Source organism: Protopterus annectens, chromosome 2.part0, assembly GCF_019279795.1.
Source record: "Protopterus annectens isolate FY-2018-M chromosome 2.part0, PAN1.0, whole genome shotgun sequence".
NCBI classification, from domain to species: Eukaryota; Metazoa; Chordata; order Ceratodontiformes; family Protopteridae; genus Protopterus; species Protopterus annectens.
Window position 1 is genome coordinate 717,708,466 of NC_056728.1, and position 22,269 is coordinate 717,730,734.

Here is a 22,269-nt window from a genome sequence, read left to right on the forward strand (position 1 = left end):
GAGCAAGGGGACTGCATGTTTTATAGTAAAAGATCGTGTTTGGGCACAAACTACTATTTTGCATTGACCTAAGCCATTAAAAGCATAACTAGAGTTGTTCGAAGTATCTCAGAATGTGCAAAGGGTTTGCAGAGTGTGTGCTTTATTATGGTGCAATTACTTCAAATAGTTTGCTGTGTGTGAGGTACAGTTGTATTGCAAAGTGCATTCAAAGTACAGCCATTTCGAAGAGTTTCTTGTGCTGTGTACATTTATTCACAGAGTGATGCCATTTCAATATGTTTCTTACAGTGTATAGAGTTATTTCGCAAAGTACAGCCATTTTGAAGAGTTTTCTGTGGTGTGTACAGTTTATCTGCAAAGTGCATTCATTTTGAAGTGTTTCTTACTCTGAGCTTGTTCTGCTGTGTACAGTTTATTCACAAAGTACAGTCATTTTGAAGTATTTCTTATATTGACAAAAACTGGTTTCACAAAGTACAGTGATTTTAAAGGGTTCTTGTGTTACGGAAACTTATCTGGCAATGTGCAGTTATTTCAGAGAGTCTTGTGCGATTGGGCATAATTACAAATTCTGGCATATTTATGTGTGTGCATGTTCATACATAATTCCAAGCACCTTCACTACTGTGTGTTGATATGGCAGTGGCATTTCGCAGATGCAATCCACTTGTGTTTGATCATATTACAGCAGAGAATTGGAGAGTATTTGAGCAGGAATACCATATTTTCATACAAGCAGCTTTTTCTGACAAAGATGGATGTACAAGGGCATTCATTTTGCTTAACTTAGCTGGGTCAGATGCCACTGAAAGAGATCATTACTTTGTGTATGCATCAGAAGTAGAATGCAGGAGAGGGGGAAAATTGCCATATTATTCTACCGGCTGAATCAAGGGAGGACCCCAAGTACTTGAAACATAAATTTATAGAAATGTGCAACCCCCAGACAAATGTTACATTAGGAAGGCACATAATTTATACGAGAGACCAAAATCCAGGTGAGAGTTTTGCAGCTTATATCACTGACTTGAGAAATAAGGCTAAAACGTGCAGATTTAGTGATTTGAAAGACTAGTTAACAAAGGACAGGCTTGTGTGTGGTGTTAATAATACTGCAGTGAGAAAGATATTGCTTTGTGACTGCGATTTAACATTGAGCAAAGCGAAAGAGATTTGTCAAATCCATGAGCTCACAGAAAGATGCACAAGTACACTTACAAGTGATAACATCATGGTTTCAATAGCCTCTAGAGCAGACAGACATCATGCAGCATGTGGCAGGCAGAAGCAGACCAAAACACATAGCAGCTGCAACCCCTGCATGTTTTCCAGGGAGAACCCGCAACTTTCTAGCAAATTCTAAGACTAGCTCAGCAAAACAGACATACTCAGTGCAGTATAAGGGTGAGTCAGCAAAACCCAAGTCAAGTCGTATTGTTAACTGTCGTAATTGTGGAGCCTACCATGAGTCTAAAAGAGAGATGTGTTTAGCATTTGGTCAGCAATGCCACAAGTGTAAAAAACGGAACCACTTTCAAAAGTTCTGCAAGTCAAGCAAGCCTCATTCAGTTATTAAAAAGATCATTATAAAACACAAGTTGATCATGTAGAGAAATGCAACCCTACTTTCTATGTAGATGGTGCATCAGTGGTCGATGAAAAGGTTAATGCAGTAGATTTGTTGGCAAAGAATGGAAGTATTTTGTACTGTCCTGATCAATGGCAAACCCACAGAGCTCAAAGTAAACACTGGTTCAAAGTGTAATGTAATGTCAGCAGAAACATTTGCTAAAGTGAGAGCTGGTGAGCTACTTAATTTGGTTAATTGTGCGAAGCTCGTTACTTATGGAGGTAAAAATATTCAACCCAAAGGCTCAATAGTGCTTTCATGCTATTTGGCTGCTAACAGTTACGGCTTGCAATTTTATGTAGTCCGAAGACCTGTGCAGTCATTATTAGGACTCAGACAGTTTAAGAATGAAACTGCTTTCTTTTACCAAAGACATACATCATGTAAGCACATGTCCCAGTTCCAGTTTCACTGAAGTTATTTTCTCAGTGTGTGCTGATGTTTTCAATGGCAAGTTACGCAAACTTCCAGTTCTGTACTCTAAGGTTAGACCTAGTGGTCAGACCAGCAAGGAGAGTTCCAACAGCTAAGCAAGACAAAGTCAAGGTCCATTTAGACAAAATGGTGCAGGAAGGTGTGATTTGTCCAGTCACAGAACCGACAGAGTGGAATCAGAATATGCACTGACCCAAGAGACTTGAACAAGGCATTAAAGAGACCTCATTATCCTGTGCGTACAGTTGAGGAGGTCGCCACCCTCATGCAAAATGCCACTATTTTTTCTGTCTTCATTCTGGCAAGTAATGCTTGATCTCAAATCTTCACTACTGACTACATTCAGTACCCCATTTGGTAGATACAGATATCTCAGGATGCTTTTTGGAATAAATTCTGCCAGTGAAGTCTTTCAGTGTGCAATGGAGCAAAATGTTTAGGCTACCCATGTGCAATAACAGTTGATGATTTACTAGTTGGAGGCAATGGTGAAGCAGAGCATGACAGAAACCTCAGGAAAGTTCTGGAGAAAGCGCATGAAGTGAACTTAAAGCTCAATCCTCTGAAATGTAAATTCAGATTACCAGAAGTTACTTATGCAGGTCATTTATTTACCAGGACAGGCTTACAACCTGACCCTTCCAAGCAATCAGTCATTCTTGAAATGCTAGCTCCAGACAATGTCCAAGTCTTAAAAGCATTTTCTTGGTATGGTTACCTATTTGGGCAAATTTATCCCCGAATTTAGTGAGTTATCAGTGCCTTTAAGACAGCTGACATGAAAAAATGTTGCCTGGTCATGGTTAGAACACCACCAGAGAACATTTGATAACCTCAAACAGCAAATTGCCAACCCTCCTACATTAAGGTACTATGATGTCCACAAGCCAGTAGTTTTTTCCTGTGATGCTTCAAAGTTTGTTCTTGGTGAGTTATTAATCAAGAGGGCAGACCTGTTGTCTATGCATCCAGAACTCTTACCCAAACTGATATGCAGTATGCTCAAATTGAAAAAGAACTTTTGGCAATTGTGTTTGCATGTTCAAAGTTCCATGATTATATTTATTACCAAGCTATCCAAATCGAAACTGACCGCCAACCTCTAGTCACTATTTTAAAGAAGCCTATCCATTCAGCTCCAGCAAGACTACAAAGAATGATGCTCAGATTGCAAAAGTATAACTTCAAAATGGTCTATACAAAGGGTAAACTTCTTTGTCTGGTGGATACCTTATCCAGATCGCCCAGAAATACCACGGAACAGCTTGATGCAGAGAATTTTGACTTTGATGTGATGGACGTGCATCATTTTTCTACCATTAGACTTGATGAGCTGAGAGATCATAGAAAGACTGATCCAATTTTGCAAAAGCTCTACCACTTCATCAATGTAGGATGGCCATCAAAGCAATCCTGTGTACCGACAGAAGTGCAGCCTTACTTTCCATACAGCGATGACATGATGATGAAGATAGTATCATTTTCAAAGGTCCCAAAGTTATTGTTCCTACTTCCTTACAACATGAATACATTCAGATTTTGCATCATGGTCACCCAATTTCCAATTCTACCAAAAAAAGGGTGAGAGGACTAGTATTTTACCCTTCTCTACTGAAAGACATTGACAAAGTGCTTTCTTCTTGTTCAATATGCAACAGTACTAAACCGCATTTGCAAAAAGATCCACTTCAGCTAAGCCAAATTCCTGAACTACCTTGGTCAACAGTAGCCACTGACATATTTAAGTGGTATAATCACCATTACTTAGTGATGGTATTTGAATTGGTTTGAAATCAATTTGGTACCTAATCTAACATCCAGTGCTGTTATTAGTAAGATGAAACCTCATTTCTCAGTCCATGGTAGTCCACAAAAAGTTATTTCTGACAATAGTACCCAATTTACCAGTCAATTGTTTCAGAGATTTGCAAAAGAGTGGGACTTTATCCATGTTACTAGTAGTCCGGAATATCCACAGTCAAACAGCCTTCCTGAATGTGCAGTACAGAGTGCAAAGCAGTTACTAGAGATCAATATCTTCTTGAATTTGCTTAATCTCAAAAATATACCCTGTGACAACCTACTTGGCTCGTCTGCTCAGAGACTTCTTTCTAGGAAAACCACAACAACCTTGCTTATCAGTTCTAGTTTGTTGGTGCCTAATGCTAAAAACACCTGAGCAATCAAAGCCCAACTTTTTAAAAAGCAGTCTTTTCAGAAGTCCAGCTATGATAAAAGGAGCAGATTTCCTCGTCCATTAAAAGGAGGAGAGACAGTGAGGATGCAAACGGTGAAAGGCTTTGCTCGAATTGGTCAAGTGAGAGGTATAAGTGCAGAGCAGAGATCCTGTTTAGTGGAATCTGAGGGTAGAGAATACAGGAGAAACAGCAGCCATCTTCTTCATGCATCAGAAATGATATTGCAGCATCGTACCTGTGATACAGACTCTAGATCTCACAGCAACCCTGATAATGTGCATACTGAAGAACATGTCTCAGTATACATTTCCATTGCTGATGATGTCCCAGATGTCCCCAAAGTTGAAAATTCCTTGAAGACAGTCCCCGTTGCAAGATCCCATTCTAACTTTTATGTTACACGATCAGGTCATATTTCTAGACCTAGTGTAAAATACACAGCAACCTGGGCATGATTGTTTTATATGTGTCTGATTTTGTATGACTGCATATCAAAGAATTAGTTCTCATTTCTGTATATAACTGCATGTCATTGAATATTGTCATTTGATATATGAGCTATTTCTCAAAGAGGGAGAATGTAGACCAGAGCGTGTGTATGCACCTTCAAGAAGTATTTCCAGATGTAGGCGCATGCATATAAATAGTGAGCACGTGCAGGCAGCAATGCCTTTTTGAAAGAACTGCCAGAGTGTTAACATGTATGAGTGTGGTACAGTCTGTTTATAAGTTTATTTAAGATTAAGTTACAAATCTCATTCCCGATGTGTTTGTGTGTAATAAAGCTTCTTGAACTGAACCTACAGCTGAATCTCTGTTTTATCCTGACCAGACAAGCAACATTTACATTGACACCAAAATTAATCCTGTACAGCACAATGCATTTACAAAAAAAAAAAAACACGCACACTGTCGACTGTATATCAGAATGTAGCTAAAGAGAGTTTTCCACATTTGTGGCAAGCTTTCAGAAATCATGTGCCCAAATCCTCCTCGTAAGTATAGGAGTTTAAAAGGCAAGCCATATGGTCCTCCAGCAGAAGGCTTCATCCAGTATATTCTGCGCATATGAAGCAAGGGTCATGTTAAACAGCAATGCTACAAATTTAGCAAATATTTACATTATAACACATGGAGTGTACTACAGTGTATAATTGCTTTGTAAGCATTTTTCTCCCAGGTTGTTGAGAAAGGTGGACAGATGATGTTGTGGCACATGTGCTAAAGTGTGAGTACATGTACCCAGCATGCCTTTCTGTATAGTGCAGGTAGAAGTGCAAAGTTTCACTCAAGTTTAGGCATTTTTTTTATTCGTGGTTATGATGTGATAGCTACCCCTAAGGTCAAGTACAAGACAAACACACTGGATGAAAAACCTATGCCCAGCTCATGTTTATAAGGATCTGTTGCTTCCCATTATGGAGAAGTACTATTACTACACAAAGTGGTTACCCTCAATTAACAAGTAAATCAAATAACTATATACACATGGAAAATAAGGCACATAGAAGCCAAGATGAGACATGAAAGACTAAAGTCACCCTGTCACTAAACTCCTTCGGTGCATGAATATCTTCATTCCAGTGCAATCTTCCTTTATGTTCTACTCTGATTTAACTGTCAAATCAGCAAGTGGGTGGTCAGCATTTTATGAGAAACTTCTGGGAAACGCATTGCTAATGCAGCATGTTGCCATTAGTGTGCCACATTATAATGTGGAAATTTATACGAACATGTACTTTGTCACTATATATGTGCAAAGTTTATATACAAATATTACTCACACTTTTGGTATTGAAGCTGTTAGGTTTTTTTATGGATAAATCTGCCACAGAATAGATTTTAGAATTGTTAACTTTTTGCTTAGGAAAAAAATGTTTTTGAATTTAATGGGGAAATTTATCAACAGAAACAAGGTACGGCTATGGGGGCGGCATTTGCCCCTGCATATGCCAACCTGAGTATGGGGTTGTTTGAACTGCAGTGTGTATATATACATCGTCATTTTATATACATGTTAAATTCTGTGCTCGGTTTATTGATGGTCTGATTTTTTTGTGTGATGGGGAGAAGAGAATGTGGATGAATTTATTGAGCATATACAGTCCAATAGAGTTAATCTGTCATTACAGAGGGGCAGAAAAGTGTCCTTTCTGGATGCCAAATTGGATATTTCTGGGTCTACAGGGTTACATACTAAATAATTTGATGGAATTAACCAATATCTTAAAGCTTCAGTTGTCACCCCCCCACATACTATTGAAGCCCTCTCCCATGGGGAAATGTTGTGGATCAGTAAGTTATGTAATGACCCTACAGAACCTTCAGGAGGAGATGCTGAGAATAAGCTCAATGTTTGAATCTAGGGGCTATAGCAGCTCAATTATTGACAGAGCAGTTTCCAAAATAAAAAAAGAGGGAGAGAGACAGTTACCCCAGGTGCAGAAAACTTGGTAATATATATGATGGAAGTCAGACTGACATTTATTTTGTATCTACTTATAGTTGCTTTAGTGACATTTTAACAGGTTTGGTGAAATAGTATTGGCAATACATGCAATGTAATGGAGATTCGCAGTTATGGTTAACTGAGAAACTTGAATTTTCATTTAGGGTGGGGAAAAGTTTAAAAAACTTTCTAGTGAAAGGTAAATGTATTATGCCCAATGTTAATGTACATGATTTGAGATTTAACGTTGGCACTTACGTATGTAATAGATACAAGGCTTGTAAACATACTGTGAATAGTTTTGGGAATATTGGTGGACGTAGATTTGCAGTGAAAAGTTTTTTTAGATGTGATACCGCTAGTACAATCTATGGCCTTAAATGTCCATGTAACAAATTTTATATTGGTCAGTCTCAGAAAGCGTTCAAAGTAAGACTTCTTCAGCATATAAGAGATATAGAAAACTTTAAAGAAACTAGTTCTATGGCAGTTCATTTTCACCAAGCACATCAGGGTTCATTTATGGTACCATTTTAGAAAAAGTGGATGGTAATAATTGTGAATTTACTGACACTTATTTTAAGGATAAACTTTTATATAAAGAAGCTATCTATATTCTTAAATTTGATACTCCTATACCTAATGGTATGAATTCTGAACTTAATTGGAGAGTTCTCCTTTAATTATGTTTGTAATTTTTTCTAATTGAATTTTTATCGAATAATTGATTGTGCTATTTATATGGAGTGTTTATTTTGGGTGTGTATTCTCCTTTGAAAGCATTCCAGCCGAGACGTCAGACAGTGAAGAGAGTGACTAAAATACTTCTAGATTCTGCTGGGTTACTGGTCTTTTGGTTGTTTTTCTATTTTTATTAATTTTGGTTTAGTTGTGTATTATTTTGGTATGGCCAGTGACCCTAATGTGGATATTCCAAGGGTTTTTTGTGGAAACCAACTGGATTCGCAGCAACGTCCTATAGACAATTATTTGAGGCAAGTTAATGGCTGTGTTCAAACTTCAGAGGCTGTTATTGGATCCAGTGGTGGGCCTGAAGAGGTATCTAGTATGTGACACAAGTAGGAATCTGTTCGCAACCATCGTCTTCCAAATACCTTCTCTAATGTAGGCAGAAAATTTGATGCATCTCTGAATCCTGAAACTGAGGTACTGTGTGATTCCTTAGAGAAATTGCTCTTTACGGAAACTTCTGTGTTCCTTAACTTACATAGTTTTAATAAATATGTGGAGCTTGATATCACCCCTCATGGTTTAAGGGCATATAAGGATCTGAACGATGAAATAGATCTTGCTTTTCATAAAAGGTGGGTGTGTGCAGCACACAAGTGCATCTTAGAATGGGTTGCTATATTGACTGAATGTGATAGGGTGAACCAACAAAAACTGCAAACAGAATTTAGCTCCACATGTAATAATCTGGTTTCTAAAACGAACACAGAATTTCTTGATAAAATCTTAAAAGATGTCAATGTCAAATTACAGAATTATGAGAAGGAAATTTTGGATAGAAAATTGCATAAACTGACTCGTGACACCCGCAATTACGATAATGGTATGCCCTTCCTATCCAGGACTCGCTGGAAGAAAGTTTTACAGCGGGTTTCATTTAAGCAGGGGAATAATGGGGAACAGTCTTCGCTTTCCTCTGCACATGCTTCCACTAGTTTTATTTCTTCTGGAGAAGAGGATATACAATACATGCTGTGAATAAAAATCCCAGAATGGGGCTCAGTATCAACAGAACATTCGGAACAGTACAAATACTCGATATGGGGGGGGGGGGGGGGGCACAGAGCAAGAAATGCCAGGGAGAGGGACAATTTAATGGACATTGGCAATAACAACCCCAGCAGTTTCCACAACGGAAAAGGGGCAAATGATAACTGCCATTCATATATTGTTAACTTGTCTGGTTATGTTCTTGAGGACTGTGATGCCACGTATTCATGAGTTAAAGTGTGACATTTTTAGATTTATTAGGAAACTACAGCTTAAAGTATTGTTTAATGGTAAGATGGCTTTTTTAGATTTTGATTCAGATGATTCTGATTCAGATATGGATAGCTTTTATTCTTGTATATCAGATGAAACACCTAATGGTTATTATGTACTTGACACTAGCATGATCTCTGCAAAAAGCAAGTTTGTTCCTATTGTTAACAATGAGAAAGTGTTACAATTTGTACAAGATGTTAAAATTTTCAGTGGAACAGGAAATGTATGAGTTTCTGGGGAATGTTAATAACATCATATGTAATTTAACAAAAGCTGAATGGTCTGCTTTGGTAGCGCTTAGTAATAACAGGAATCTTATTTTTAAGCCCTCTGATAAGGGCAACAAACTTCATCATGGATGTAACCCAATATTTGGATATGTGCTATAAACACCTAAATGATGACCATGTTTATCTGAAGGTCTCTTTTTCTGTGTACAGGTCAGCTATCAGTGAGTATTTAGATCTGATTGAAAAGGGTGTAAGACTGGGGTATATTTCCTCTGATGATGCTAAAAAGAAATTTTGGTGTGGATGGTGCTGATATTGCATGTTTTTATTGTTTGCCCAAAATACACACAAGTCTGTTAAATCCACCTGGAAGCCCCCATAGTATCGGGGACTAAATACTTTGCTCATAATATTGGATGTTTGTTACACCATCTGCTACTACCTAAAGTGATGTTGCTACCTGCATATATTAAAGATGTCTTTGATTTTTTGAAGAAAATTAATAATGTGGAAATTTATAGGAACATGTAGTTTGTCACTATGGGTGTGCAAAGTTTATATACAAATATTGCTCACACTTTTGGTATTGAAGTGGTTAGGTTTTTTATGGGTGAATCTCCTGCCACAGAATATATTTTGGAATTGTTAACTTTTTGCTTAGAAAAATGTTTTTGAATTTAATGGGGAAATTTATCAACAGAAACAAGGTAAAGGCTTTCGGGGTGGCATTTGCCCCTGCACATGCCAACCTGAGTATGGGGTTGTTTGAACTGGAGTGCATATATCGTCATTTTATATACATATTAAATTCTATGCTCGGTTTATTGATGAGCTGATTTTTTTTGTGTGACGGGGGAGAAGAGAATGTGGATGAATTTATTGAGCATATACAGTCCAGTAGACTCAATCTGTCATCTGATGACATACAGAGGGGCAAAAAAGTGTCTTTCTGGATGCCAAATTGGATATTTCTGGGCCTAGAGGGTTACATACTAAAGTACATAGAAAATGTGATGGGATTAACCAATATCTTAAAGCTTCCAGTTGTCACCCCCCACATACTATTGAAGCCATTCCCTATGGGGAAATGGTGCGGATTAGTAAGTTATGTAATGACCCTATAGAACCTTCAGGAAGAGATGCTGAGAACAAGCTCAATGTTTAAATCTAGCAGCTTGATCATTGAGAGAGCAGTTACCAAAATAAAAAAAGAGGGAGAGAGATAGTTACACCAGGTGCAGAAAAGTTGGTAATATATATGATGGAAGTCAGACTGACATTTAATTTGTATCTACTTATAGTTGCTTTAGTGACATTCTAATGGGTTTGGTGAAATACTATTGGCAATACATGCAATGTAATGGAGATTCACAGTTATGGTTAACTGAGAAACTTAAATTTTCATTTAGGGTGGGGACATGTTTAAAAAACTTTTTAGTGAAAGGTAAATTTATTATGCCTTTTGTTAATGTACATGATTTGAGATTTAACGTTGGCACTTGTGTATGTAATAGATGCAAGGCTTGTCAACATACTGTGAATAGTTTTGGGAATATTGGTGGACGTAGATTTGCAGTGAAAAGTTTTTTTTTAAATGTGATACCGCTAGTATAATCTATGGCCTTAAATGTCCATGTAACAAATTTTATATTGATCAGTCTCAGACAGCGTTCAAAGTAAGACTTCCTGAGCATATAAGAGATATAGAAAACTTTAAAGAAACTAGTTCTGTGGCAGTTCATTTTCACCAAGCACATCAGGGTTCATCTGTGTGCTTACAAGGTAGCATTTTAGAAAAAGTGGATGGTAATAATTGTGAATTCACTGACACATTTTAAGGATTAACTTTTATATAAAGAAGCCATCTATATTCTTAAATTTGATACTCTTATATCTAATGGTATGAATTCTGAACTTAATTGGAGAGTTCTTCTTTAATTATGTTTGTGATTTTCTCTAATTTAATTTTTATTGAATAATTGATTGTGCTATTTATATGGAGTGTTTTTTTGGGTGTGTATTCTCCTTTGAAGGCATTCCAGCCGAGACGTCAGAGAGTGGTGAAGACAGTGAATAAAATACTTATGGATTCTACTGGGTTACTGGTCTTTTGGTTGTTTTTCTATTAGTGTGACACAATTTGGATCAAAGTCTCAAAAAAAAAAAAAAAAAAAAACACAACTTTGCTTTAATGTACAGTAGGCATCACAGAAGTTAAGAATTCTGTAAACTGATTCACCTTCAGATTCATAAACTCTGAAGGTGGTGAATAATAACATAATACTAAAGTAATGCACTCTTTATTCTTGGGTACCTCACATCTGGGAGTAATAAAATTGAAGAAAAAAGTCAGCAGACTACAAGCTACTTTCCAGTACTATTCACTCCCCACATTTCCCTAGGTACTACTGCACTGTTCTGTACTCAGAGTGACTGTTTTTTCTTCCACAGCATATTTAGTTGTGCAGGAAGTAGAGTTTATCAAATAGCTGATCTAAAACTAGGAAAATTGTTATGCAGGTGTTTTCTTAATAATGTATGAAAACCACTGTACAAGTGTGTCTTTTTTCCTTGTATAACATCTGTTTCTGTACTGCCAGTATTTTGCTTTCTTAACCTTTGCCAGTAATATGGCTATAATAATCTTCCTTAACCATTATTCTTGTTGGACTAGTTGGTGCCATTAGGCCAGTGTCCTATTTTCAGGGGAGACTCAAGCCAGTATTCATACAGATGGGAAGTTTGGCCATTGCACCAGCCCTTTCATGGACTGCACTGGCTCCTTTTAACATCTGCCAAAACTATTAACAACACTAGTAACACTAAGGACTGTATCCGAAAACTTTGTTGTCTATTAAATGGTTTTAGCGTTGTGAAGTATTGCTTTTTTCTTTGTTTAAAAGTATTACCAACTCAGGCAAGTAGGGCTCTGGCATAACATCTCATTGAAAGGATGGTACCTAAGGAATGCAGGGTCAACCCCTTGCTCGCCCCCCCCCCCCAGCACTATGCCAATAACGGAACATGATTCTAAGAACATGGTATGGTTAAAGAACTTGCAGCCTTCTCGTCTTCCTAGCATCAAATGTGAGTATGCAACACAGTGTATTCACTGACAGGTTTACATACATACATACATACATACATACATACATACATACATGTGTGTGTGTGTGTGTGTGTGTGTGTGTATATGTATATATATATATATATATATATATATATATATATATATATATATATATTATAAAATAACACACGCAGGCATATCCATATACACACACACACACACACACACACATGCTCCACAATGTTCTCAAAACACAGCAAATGACTTAACAAAAAAAAACAGTTTTTCCAGAAATTATAGGCTTGACTCATTCAGTCAAATAAAATGAAAAAATATAAAACAAAAAGTAAAAACTTTCTGACAAAAGCTATACACATCTGTATGGGAAACCAGCATGAAAAAAAGCTTTCCAGTAGACACTCTGCAACATTTTTCTCTAAGAGATTTACCTAAGGAACATGTCAGGCTAAATAAAAAACAAACTTCCTGAGAAGCATCCACTATACCCTAGTATCTTGTCTACCTTTCCATAATGAAAGTCTTCACAGCACTGGATTAAAACAAGCAGTATAGTCCCTGCTTGATGCTAGTACTTTTTTCTGCATAAAATTAGGCAAAAAAATCAAAATGCAAAGTCAACATCATCTATACAAGTATGACTTCTGCAAACTAAACCAGAAATCACCAGAATGTGATATGTGTCAGCACACTAAATTTCCTCTCTCAAATGCCAGAACGGTATGCTGAAGGTATTGGGTATGAGTCCCAAATGAGTGCTTTCACTTCTATGATTCTTTCAAATGCAATGCGTTATTGGTAGGTGTGCACCATCTCAAGTCATCATACAGTGATTACAAACATGGGATACACTGCATGAAAAACTCGGAAACATCCTTTTTATGCAATTCTACTTATCTAATTCAGAGCTGACACAGAAAAAATAAGAAACACACTGAACAGAAAAATATATCTACATAAGCTGCCAAAACTGGAATGCCACATCCAGAAACAACACATTCTGGCAGAACTCAATGCATTAAACACACTTCTGAGTGCTTAATGACAGAACTTTAAAACTGTTCGAGCTAAAACATTTTTTCTTCCTCCAGAAATAAACACCAACTTACATTATAACAACACTCAGTGAGTTAGCTGACCTAATACGTTATGCATGTCATAACGTATTCAAGTGCAGCATTAAGTGGGGGATGATTATATCCTTAAAACATGATGTAAGCACAAAGCAACAAGCCAATGTTCAGAGCTTGATAAAAGATACTGGGGTCCCAGTTTCCTTTAAGCAAACACAACATAAAAGACTTTGTAGGCAGTAACAATAGGAAACTATTAAACAATTAACCTTTCCTGACTTCGCAAATATTTAACTGAACAATCTAACAAGAATGCACGAGTTGTTCTGGTCTGCCAAGAGGCAACCACAATTTTGTTTTCCTCCACATTTATTTCTGTCGATAACTGTTCTAGCAAAAGGAAAGAATTACTTCTGTGGCATTGTAAAAGGTTGGAAAATGTTTCTTACCAAGCACAATTGCAACTGTTTTTAACAGACTCATCATAGTGTCTCGGTTCCTGCGGGCCCCAGAACTGTGACGAGACATTCTCATTGTCCTCTGGCGCACATAGACAAAAATATGTGCATAAAGAACTACCATGACCACAAATGTGACCAAATTGAATATAGCCCAAAAGATCAAATAGGAGTTACTGTAGAGCGGAGCCATATTAGAACAGACAGAGATATCACAGATGCAGTTCCAACCAACACTAGGGATGGCACCCATCACAATCGCCATAGTCCAGATGACCACGATGACAACCACAACCCGCCTGTTGCTCATCCTAGTGTGAAGCTGCATACGGAAGACAGTGATGTGCCTTTCAATGGCAATGGCAAGCAGGTTGGCTACGGAAGCCGTGAGGCTAGTGTCAATTAGGCCCTGACGAAGCAGCCATGTGCTGACAGTCAGCCTCCTAGTGTTGGGTCCAGTATTGAACATCAGGTAAAAATATGCTAATCCTGCAAAGAAGTCTGCAGCTGCCAAGTTGGCCATTAGATAATAAATAGGAAAGTGGAAACGTCTGTTTATGTAGATGGCAACCATGACCAATAGGTTGGCTAGCATTATAAAAATACAGACAGTGATGCCAAGTCCCATTACAAGTCTGCTGACAGTGTTCCATTCTGTTGCTAAATACTTTCCACTGCGATTATAAAAGAAGGCAATTGTTTCATTATAGTAGCACTGGGCCTCATCCATTGCTGCTGCCTGAAACAGTAAAAACAAACAATTCATTAGACTCCATGCATCTCTCAAACTGTCACATAATCAAGTTAAAGGAAGGGAAAAATGAATAAGCTATAGCAGCTGTAATGAAAGTTGACAACAGTTCAGTTACCTTGACTTATATTAGACTTTAATTTACATTTTATCACCACAACAAAAGTGTGATATATTCAGTCATTCAAACCAAAACCCCCATTTCCCACTGTCTTTTGCTTCCTAATTGCTTACATAAATCATGTGACTTGTTTTTTGGTTATGGACTCCTGCAACAATACTATTTTCTTTTCTGTCTCGACTATTTTTTTTTTCAAATTCTCCAGTGCCTCACTGTTGATAACTGAGAACCCATGCAACATCAAATTGCTTTAGAAAGGATTTTTCAAGTTTCTCTAAACACTAAACTACTCTGATGAGAGGAAGCATGTATCAGGCTTAGACAGCTGGCCATTACTTTGTTCTACGACAGATATACTCCCACCAGTTATAGTCCTCTCTGCATTACTAACAGATCCAGTGCAATTCCCCAAGAATCAAATGGCAGTGAAGCAGGATAGGGAAAACCTTCACTACTACTCAAGGGAAGTTAACTGGACATAGCCAGCCATTCCTTTAAACTTTCATCTGTCTACCTCAGTTACCAACAGTACTAGTGTTTATCCTGGCTCATATACCAGCAGGTGGGCTGCATTTGTACATTATGCAAATTCCGCTTTTTTGTTCATTCCTTTTCCCCTTCCTATATTCACCTGTTACATTTGTTTAACCAGTGGTCACCTCTTCACCCGACATGATTTCAGACCAGAAACTCTCTCAACTTCCATTCCCCATTTTGCAATAAATTTCCAGTTATCAAGAACAAATTTCCTACATCCTAATTCATTTTTACTCTCCAACTCTCACTCAGAGCCGGATCATGTTAAAGTACTACCCTAGGCATGGTAATGCCCCCCCACATTCATTCCAGTGTTCCATTACTTTGCTGTATCTCCCCAAACACCATAAACACTGTTCAAACCTGTCAGTGTGGATACTATTTTCTGCTTTATTCTACAATGATTACAGAGATTTGGATTTAATTTAAAACTTTTATTTCAAATTTTAGAGCACAAACACCGATGGCTATGTGTTAAACAAAACAGTCTCACACTGAAGCAGGCTTAGCATGAGCAGTAATAAACTTTGCTTCCCTTAAAACTCACTTTCATTGAAAATGCAATGAAACTCGCATGCAATGAAAATGCAAGGAAACACATTAATTGAAAATGCAACTGGACAGCGTAACATTAAGTGTAGCTTGGATCACGGACTGTTTTCAAACCATGTGCCCCCCAGCTTACATGTTTAAGACCATGCATAAATGCATGTGTTATTTGATTCACCTTCCTAGGTGTTTCAAATTTGTAATGTTACACCCTTTTCTACTGCAAGCAGTGAAACAAAATGTATGAACCAATAATGACAAAAGTGCTCATTTGAGAGCATTTCAAACCATAAAATGGCCACAGTAAAGCATTCCAGTTTGGTTTACAAAAATGCACACTAGTCCTGCAAAGACAAAATGATTTTTATCAGCCTGCACGGGCAGCAATTTTTATCCAAAAACATCACCCAAACCGAGTAATTACAGTTATATTGTTGACTGCATCCTTCTCAGAGGTCTGTGCCAAAAACATTTAATAACAATGACTAAAGTCATACATTTAAATTTTTTCATACAAACACATGGTAGCCAAAGTATTCCAACTTAATTCATGCACACAAACTAGCACATAGTCTTGTAAAGAAAGATTAAAGATGGTTTAAAAATGACCAGATGATAACTATAGAAGTACTTTCATCCAGAGACAGCCCCCCCTCCCCGCCAACACTAAGAGTTAAAGCCACTTTGCTGAATGTGCAAACACTTTATTGTTATGAAGAAATAAATTATATGTACTTTATTGGTAGTGCTGGATGAAATACATGAAACTGTATAAAGATCACTATCATCATAGCATAAGATCCAGCCATGTGCAGCACAGTTTATACAGAATAGTATTTATGAAAGCATACTAATAACATACGTTAAGCAAATATGCACAATATCTGCAGAAGTAAAAGTAATCTAAATAATTCCACAATAAAGAGAACTATTACTAATGCAGAGGTTGCTGCTGGCCAACAACTTTGTATTTCAGTGCTTCATCTACAAATATAGTATCTGCTGTCCTTGAAGAATAAATTACCTATGTTGCATTAAAAATCGGTGATATTGCCATAGCATTTCCTGAACTACATCAGCTATGCAACAGGGAATGGCTGACAAACAACAACAGGTTCATAGTTACTAGGCATGCAGTCCAGGAGACCTCTAAGGAGCCTCGTTCAAATTCCCAATTGCTCCAAAGGACTATCTATTTAGGTGGTCAATGTCACACAATAGGTAAATGAAGGCTGAAAGAGTAATACCTGTACCCTTGCCACAGGAAGCAGCTCATTAACAAATTGGAGCTTTAGTGCTCTGCACCAGCAACCAGAGTAAGAGTAACAGTTTTTAACTAAATGCAGAAATTCATTACCCACTATCTTGAAGAAAAGACTAACACAGTCATATGTAATACTGAATACATAATAGATGCTAAAAGAGCAGACGGTTCTGATCATGACTCAAATAATGCAGACTACATAACCTGACAAGGGTTAACCCCCTTTGCAGTTGCTGGAGGCTGTAAATAAGGTTAAGCGACACTCTCTACTGAAACGTTGGCACTCATAACGTCGAATGCCAAGAGACCGAAAAAGGTCAAAAACTCAGAAGAGCCAATCTTAAACATCACTCTTCTACTTTAAACGTATTTTTTTACAAAGGAGCTTCCTCCCGGCAAACATATATATACACATATATATATACCAAACCTGAGATTGCCAAACCTCAGAGTAAAGGGAATATTCTGGGAAATGGCTATCTTGGACTTGGCATATATAAGCATATTTTTTGGCCATTCAGTCTCTGTGTTTTTGGACTCACTCAGCAGGTCCTGGTGTTTCAAATGTTTACTTTACATAATCTCGACCTATTAATGAATTCATTCTTTAGTGCAATAAATAAAGCAAGCCAATTAAAGACTGGTTCAACAATCCACAAGTCATACAAAAATCGAAATTACTGCATCCAACACCGTTTTTTTTTTTTTTTGTTTACATACGTGCAGGACACCTACATCTCATTTTTGACCTTCCTATGTCTTCTCCGTCATCAAGAAGAGCTATCTCCTATTGACCTACTTGAATGGCTAATACTGCTGCATTGTTGCAGCATATACCTGCAGAGTCACAGCCAGATCTTCAGCCTCTATGCAGGGTAATGAATCAGGCCCCAGACCGCTATACCAGTACCCTATTTACTTGTCTGTCTCCCCCCAATTACCATAAACACTGTTCAAAACCTATCACTGTACATAATATTTTCTGCTTCACTTTTACAAATATTGCAGACATTTGGATTTCCTTTAAAACTATTTTCAAACTTTACAGAAAATACACCAGCCATTTTATAAATAAAACAAAAGACTCTCACATTGAAAACAGACTTAGCATGAGAAACAGTAAACCTCTCTTCCCTTGAAACTGACAATTAGTAAGATTGCATCTGGCAACCCATTAAACTACAAGAAAAGTGCTAGGATTCATACTCAAATAGCATATATTGAAGTACTAATTAGCTCCTACATGAAGGGTGTAGGAATTCAAAAAGACAAATGTGTAACACATTTGTTAACAGCCTGGGGCATCTCACTGGACGCAAACATCCCTTTTCAGGAGCAGGCCAGGAATTCTTTCTGGTGAAGTAACTTATCAGTCACATTGAAGACAAATGATGGCTGAGGAAGTCAAACCACATACTACAGAAAGCAGCTGTTTAAACAGCTCATAGCCTTACTCCTCTGCAGCAAGTGCTAGACAAACTGCTGCAGCTCAGCACCATGTATTTCACACCTGTGTGCCTTCAAAAACCAAGCTAAACTAAAAATGTATTCATAGTTAATATTCAACTCTTAAGAGTTCGTGCTGTCCAGTTTTTTCAAAGCTAAATAAATACTCAGTCAACATTCAACACAGCAAAGAAACCAATGATCATCTCCAAAGAACATGGCTCTGTGACATCCCTGCACTGGCCCAGTAATCAAGGAGTCTCAGTCGTCACCACGTGAGGGAAGTGCACATTGGGAGGATGACAAGTACACACACAGTAAAAGTACAATTTCCCTTAAGAGCACACAGAGATCACAGTCTAGGGGTAGTTTCTCCCTCTCTCCCCAGATCCCCAATAAGACTCCCCACTGGCACAGCTATAGGGTTAAGATCTCAGCCAAGTGGTCAAACCAAAACCTCCAGCACCCTCTCTGCCCAACCAGTGCTTTGTGTCCCTGCCCAAGTAGCTGACACACACACTTTGAGATGTGATTTATATACAAACTCACAGACACACCTGGGGAAGGCTAGCACAGGTTCACTAGCTATGCTTCCTTCTGCCCAGACTATAAGGTAGTACCACTTGGCACCAACCACATTTATCAGCTACTCTAAAGCCCTTACAAAGGGTGACCAATTCTACTGTGTAATGTTACCATTATCCAAATGGTAAGTGTGTCCAAGACAAAGGCTATTTAAGAGTGGCCTGTGCAGTGTTACCAAATACATGCAAGTACTCTAAGAGTTTAAATAACTCTAAACAAAACTAGCCACAATTAAAAGGTTTAAATATATTTCATAATAAATAATAAAAGATCAAGACACTATTCAATAACTCAACATAGTGACAATAGAGTTCAGAATCACAATAAATACTTGAAAACAACATTGCAGGACAGTCTCACATAAATACAGAAAACATCTACTAGACTGATCTTACTATTTTCCTGTTTATCTCTAAGAGAGATACTATGATTTAAGTCTTACTTACGCAGCCAGGCAAGCAGAAGTGCTGAATGAACGTTTACAGGTCCAAGAGTAGATAGAAAATTACCTGACTTTCTCTCTGAGATAGTTCTTAAATTAATTCTGCTGGGTCATTTTAGATTACACCATTCTTGTCAACTCTGCTTTTAGTTTCCAGGTCAACAGGAACTTAAAAATAACACATCAGTGTCAAGAATACAAAACTTGCCTGGAACTGGAAATCATAAAACTGTTAAACACCTTTACATTTGAAACCTGCAATTACCTCTGTTTCCAGACAATGGGAAAACCTACAACTCTAGACATCGTGTCTACTTTGAGCTGAAACAAAGATAATGCAGTCATAAACAACTTCCACTTATTTTTTTAGGGTTTGCAAGTTAACTCTTTATATTCCAGCCTTTACCATCAATACACACATTTGCAAAGGCATGTAGTTTATACACACTTCTGCGCTTTTCCGGCAGGGTGCAGTATGGTTAAAATCTTGAAGCACAGTACAGAACATATAGTTTTCTTACATTTCTACGGCAAGCATACAAATCATATTAATATTTACAAATGACATATGATTATTTATTTGTTGCATTTGTTTACTGGGAAAGTCCACTGGGCCTAAATGAGCCCATTTTCAGTGGAGGCCTGGGGAGAAAAGCTCCACATTAATTACATACAAAGAAATCTTAACACACAAAACAAAGTAAGTTGAGCGGGAGTACTACATTCAATGAAAATAACAGTGAAATTGTTTGCAATAATGGTATAAGTATAGAAATAGAAAACATTCAACTAACATAATTTTAAATGTATACACAGAAACTATAGCACAGGAGAGAGAATGTCAGGGGAGAAAAGAAGGACACAGAAAGGGATAAAGGAGGGAAGAAAGTCTAGGGGGACAGCAAAGGAGTAAGTATAGTAGAGAAAAGGATAGAAAATACCAGAAATTAAATGGTCAGGTTTTGAGGGTATTTGTTGTGGTGCAGGTGCATAGCCAGTAAGAGGAGAGATGTAGTCCGAGGGATTTTTTAAAGGAAGCAGGATTGCTGGTAGTCCTGAGTGAAGGAGGGAGATTATTCCATATCTTAGAGACAGTAAGGGAATACAACATTTGGCCGACTGAGTGCCTGGGTTTGTTGACAGTCAGTAACATTTTGTTTTCAGACCTGAGGTGCCGATTAGGATGGTACATGGTCAGTATGGAGGAGAGGGAAGGGAAAGGTGCAGGGTGGTAGATAAGTTTCTGGGCCGTAGTTAATTGAAGATAAGTGAGATAGTGAGGGGATTCGAGCCAATTAAGTTGATGCAGGGACAGTGGTGGGTAGAAAATTTTGCATTAGTAAATTTAGCGACTGTTATAGCATGAGTCTAGTTTTGTTTTCAGGGAGGACTGTAGATTGGTGAGGATGGTGGCATCATATAAGAGAGTTAGAAGCAGGAAAGAAGATGCAAGGGCCTTTTTAGCAGAGAGGTTAAGAAAATAGTTGTGCCTAAAAATTTTAGAGCTCCAAGCTTTTGATGTGTTTTTTTTTTATGTTGCTGTAGATGTGAAGATCAAAGGTTAGCTTGCATCAATGATGACACCACGCAATTTGGTACTTGAGACAGCATCAATGATAGTGTTGTTTTGTGACCAAACAGAGAATGGTGACTTGTCAACAGGGCTAGAATTTGTGGGGGTAAATATTAGGAGTTTTGTTTTACTGGCGTTAAGGGCAAGATGGTTCTGAGACATCCAGGGTTTTGGTAGAAATAAATGCTTCTTGGGTAAAACGCTGCAGTGCAGTGACAGATTTAGAAGAGAAGATAATAGTCGAGTCATCCACATACTGAATAACAGTACTGTGGGTAAGAATGGTGTGAAGCTTATTGACAAATATACTGAATAGAAGGGGACCCCAGTATTGAACCCTGGGGTACCACTGTATTTGTACTGATGAAAGGGGAAGAAGAATGCTTCCATATAGTAGATTGTTGCCTATTGCTGAGATAGTTAGCAAACCAATGTAAGGTTGAGGGGGATAGGCCGAGGTTAGAGAGTTTAGAAAGTAGGAGGGAGTGAGAAATTATGTTGAAGGACTTAGATTGATCAAGAAAGAGTGCAGAGACTAAGGAGCCAGCATTTCGAATTCTATTTACTGTATCCAAGAAGGAAATTAGGGCAGTGTTAGTGCTATTTCCTGGCCTAAAGCCATGTTGGGTGGGGGAAAGGATTTGGTGTTGTACCAGATGACTAAGGAGCTGAGTATAAATACATAAGACGAGTTGGATATATGTATTATTTCTATTTATATAGTATTTATATAGCTGGCTAATATATGTCAATTATATTATATACTGTATGTGCTCTATATATTTAATATTTCACATTTATATACACATCTATATACATGTTTGCATTTTCAGCTAGACTATTTTTATTATACATTTGATATGTAGTTAAGTTATATTTGGAGAAAAATACTGCACGAAGATTTTTTAGATCGTTTTTAAAGATATAAGGATATTGTTAGTAATTTTTATATATAATAATATTTCCATGTGAATATTTTTATATATTATATATTCACACACAGGGAATATGTACATTCAATATTTATAGAGATATATGTTTGTATTCTATTTTATTTTATTCTATCCATTTATTGATGTAGCTGCTTTTAACCTATGTCATTAGACCAAGGAACAGAAGTGAAATGATGTAATGTCTGTTCTCAAAAAGCTTAACAAATGCTTCACTATTTGATTACTTGATTAATCAAGTAATTACTATAATTGTTTGATTGCTTAATTATACTGCTTAGCTGAGTATATAAGCAGAGTGATTTTGCTCATTAAAATGTAACCTGATGAAGCATACTCGACGTATGTGAAAGCGCTCGTTTTTTGGTCTTGCATTGTGGAATAAAAGTTCTATTTTCTTATATCGTGGTGGATTCCTTGGTCTTTATCTAGTATTCTTGTGCCTACTACGTTGGAATCCTTTGGATGGTA

General features: G+C 37.4%; 1 protein-coding gene across 1 annotated transcript in view; it reads right to left on the reverse strand.

Annotated features, from left to right (window-relative positions):
• The window catches only part of LPAR1 (lysophosphatidic acid receptor 1), a 238,869-nt gene that overhangs the window by 209,249 nt on the left and 7,351 nt on the right, over window positions 1–22,269 (reverse strand). Inside the window, exon 2 of the mRNA XM_044061035.1 lies at window positions 13,572–14,319. Within this exon, the coding sequence (XP_043916970.1) occupies window positions 13,572–14,310 (739 nt within the window). The 5' untranslated portion in view covers window positions 14,311–14,319. The remainder of the gene's footprint in view (window positions 1–13,571; window positions 14,320–22,269) is intronic.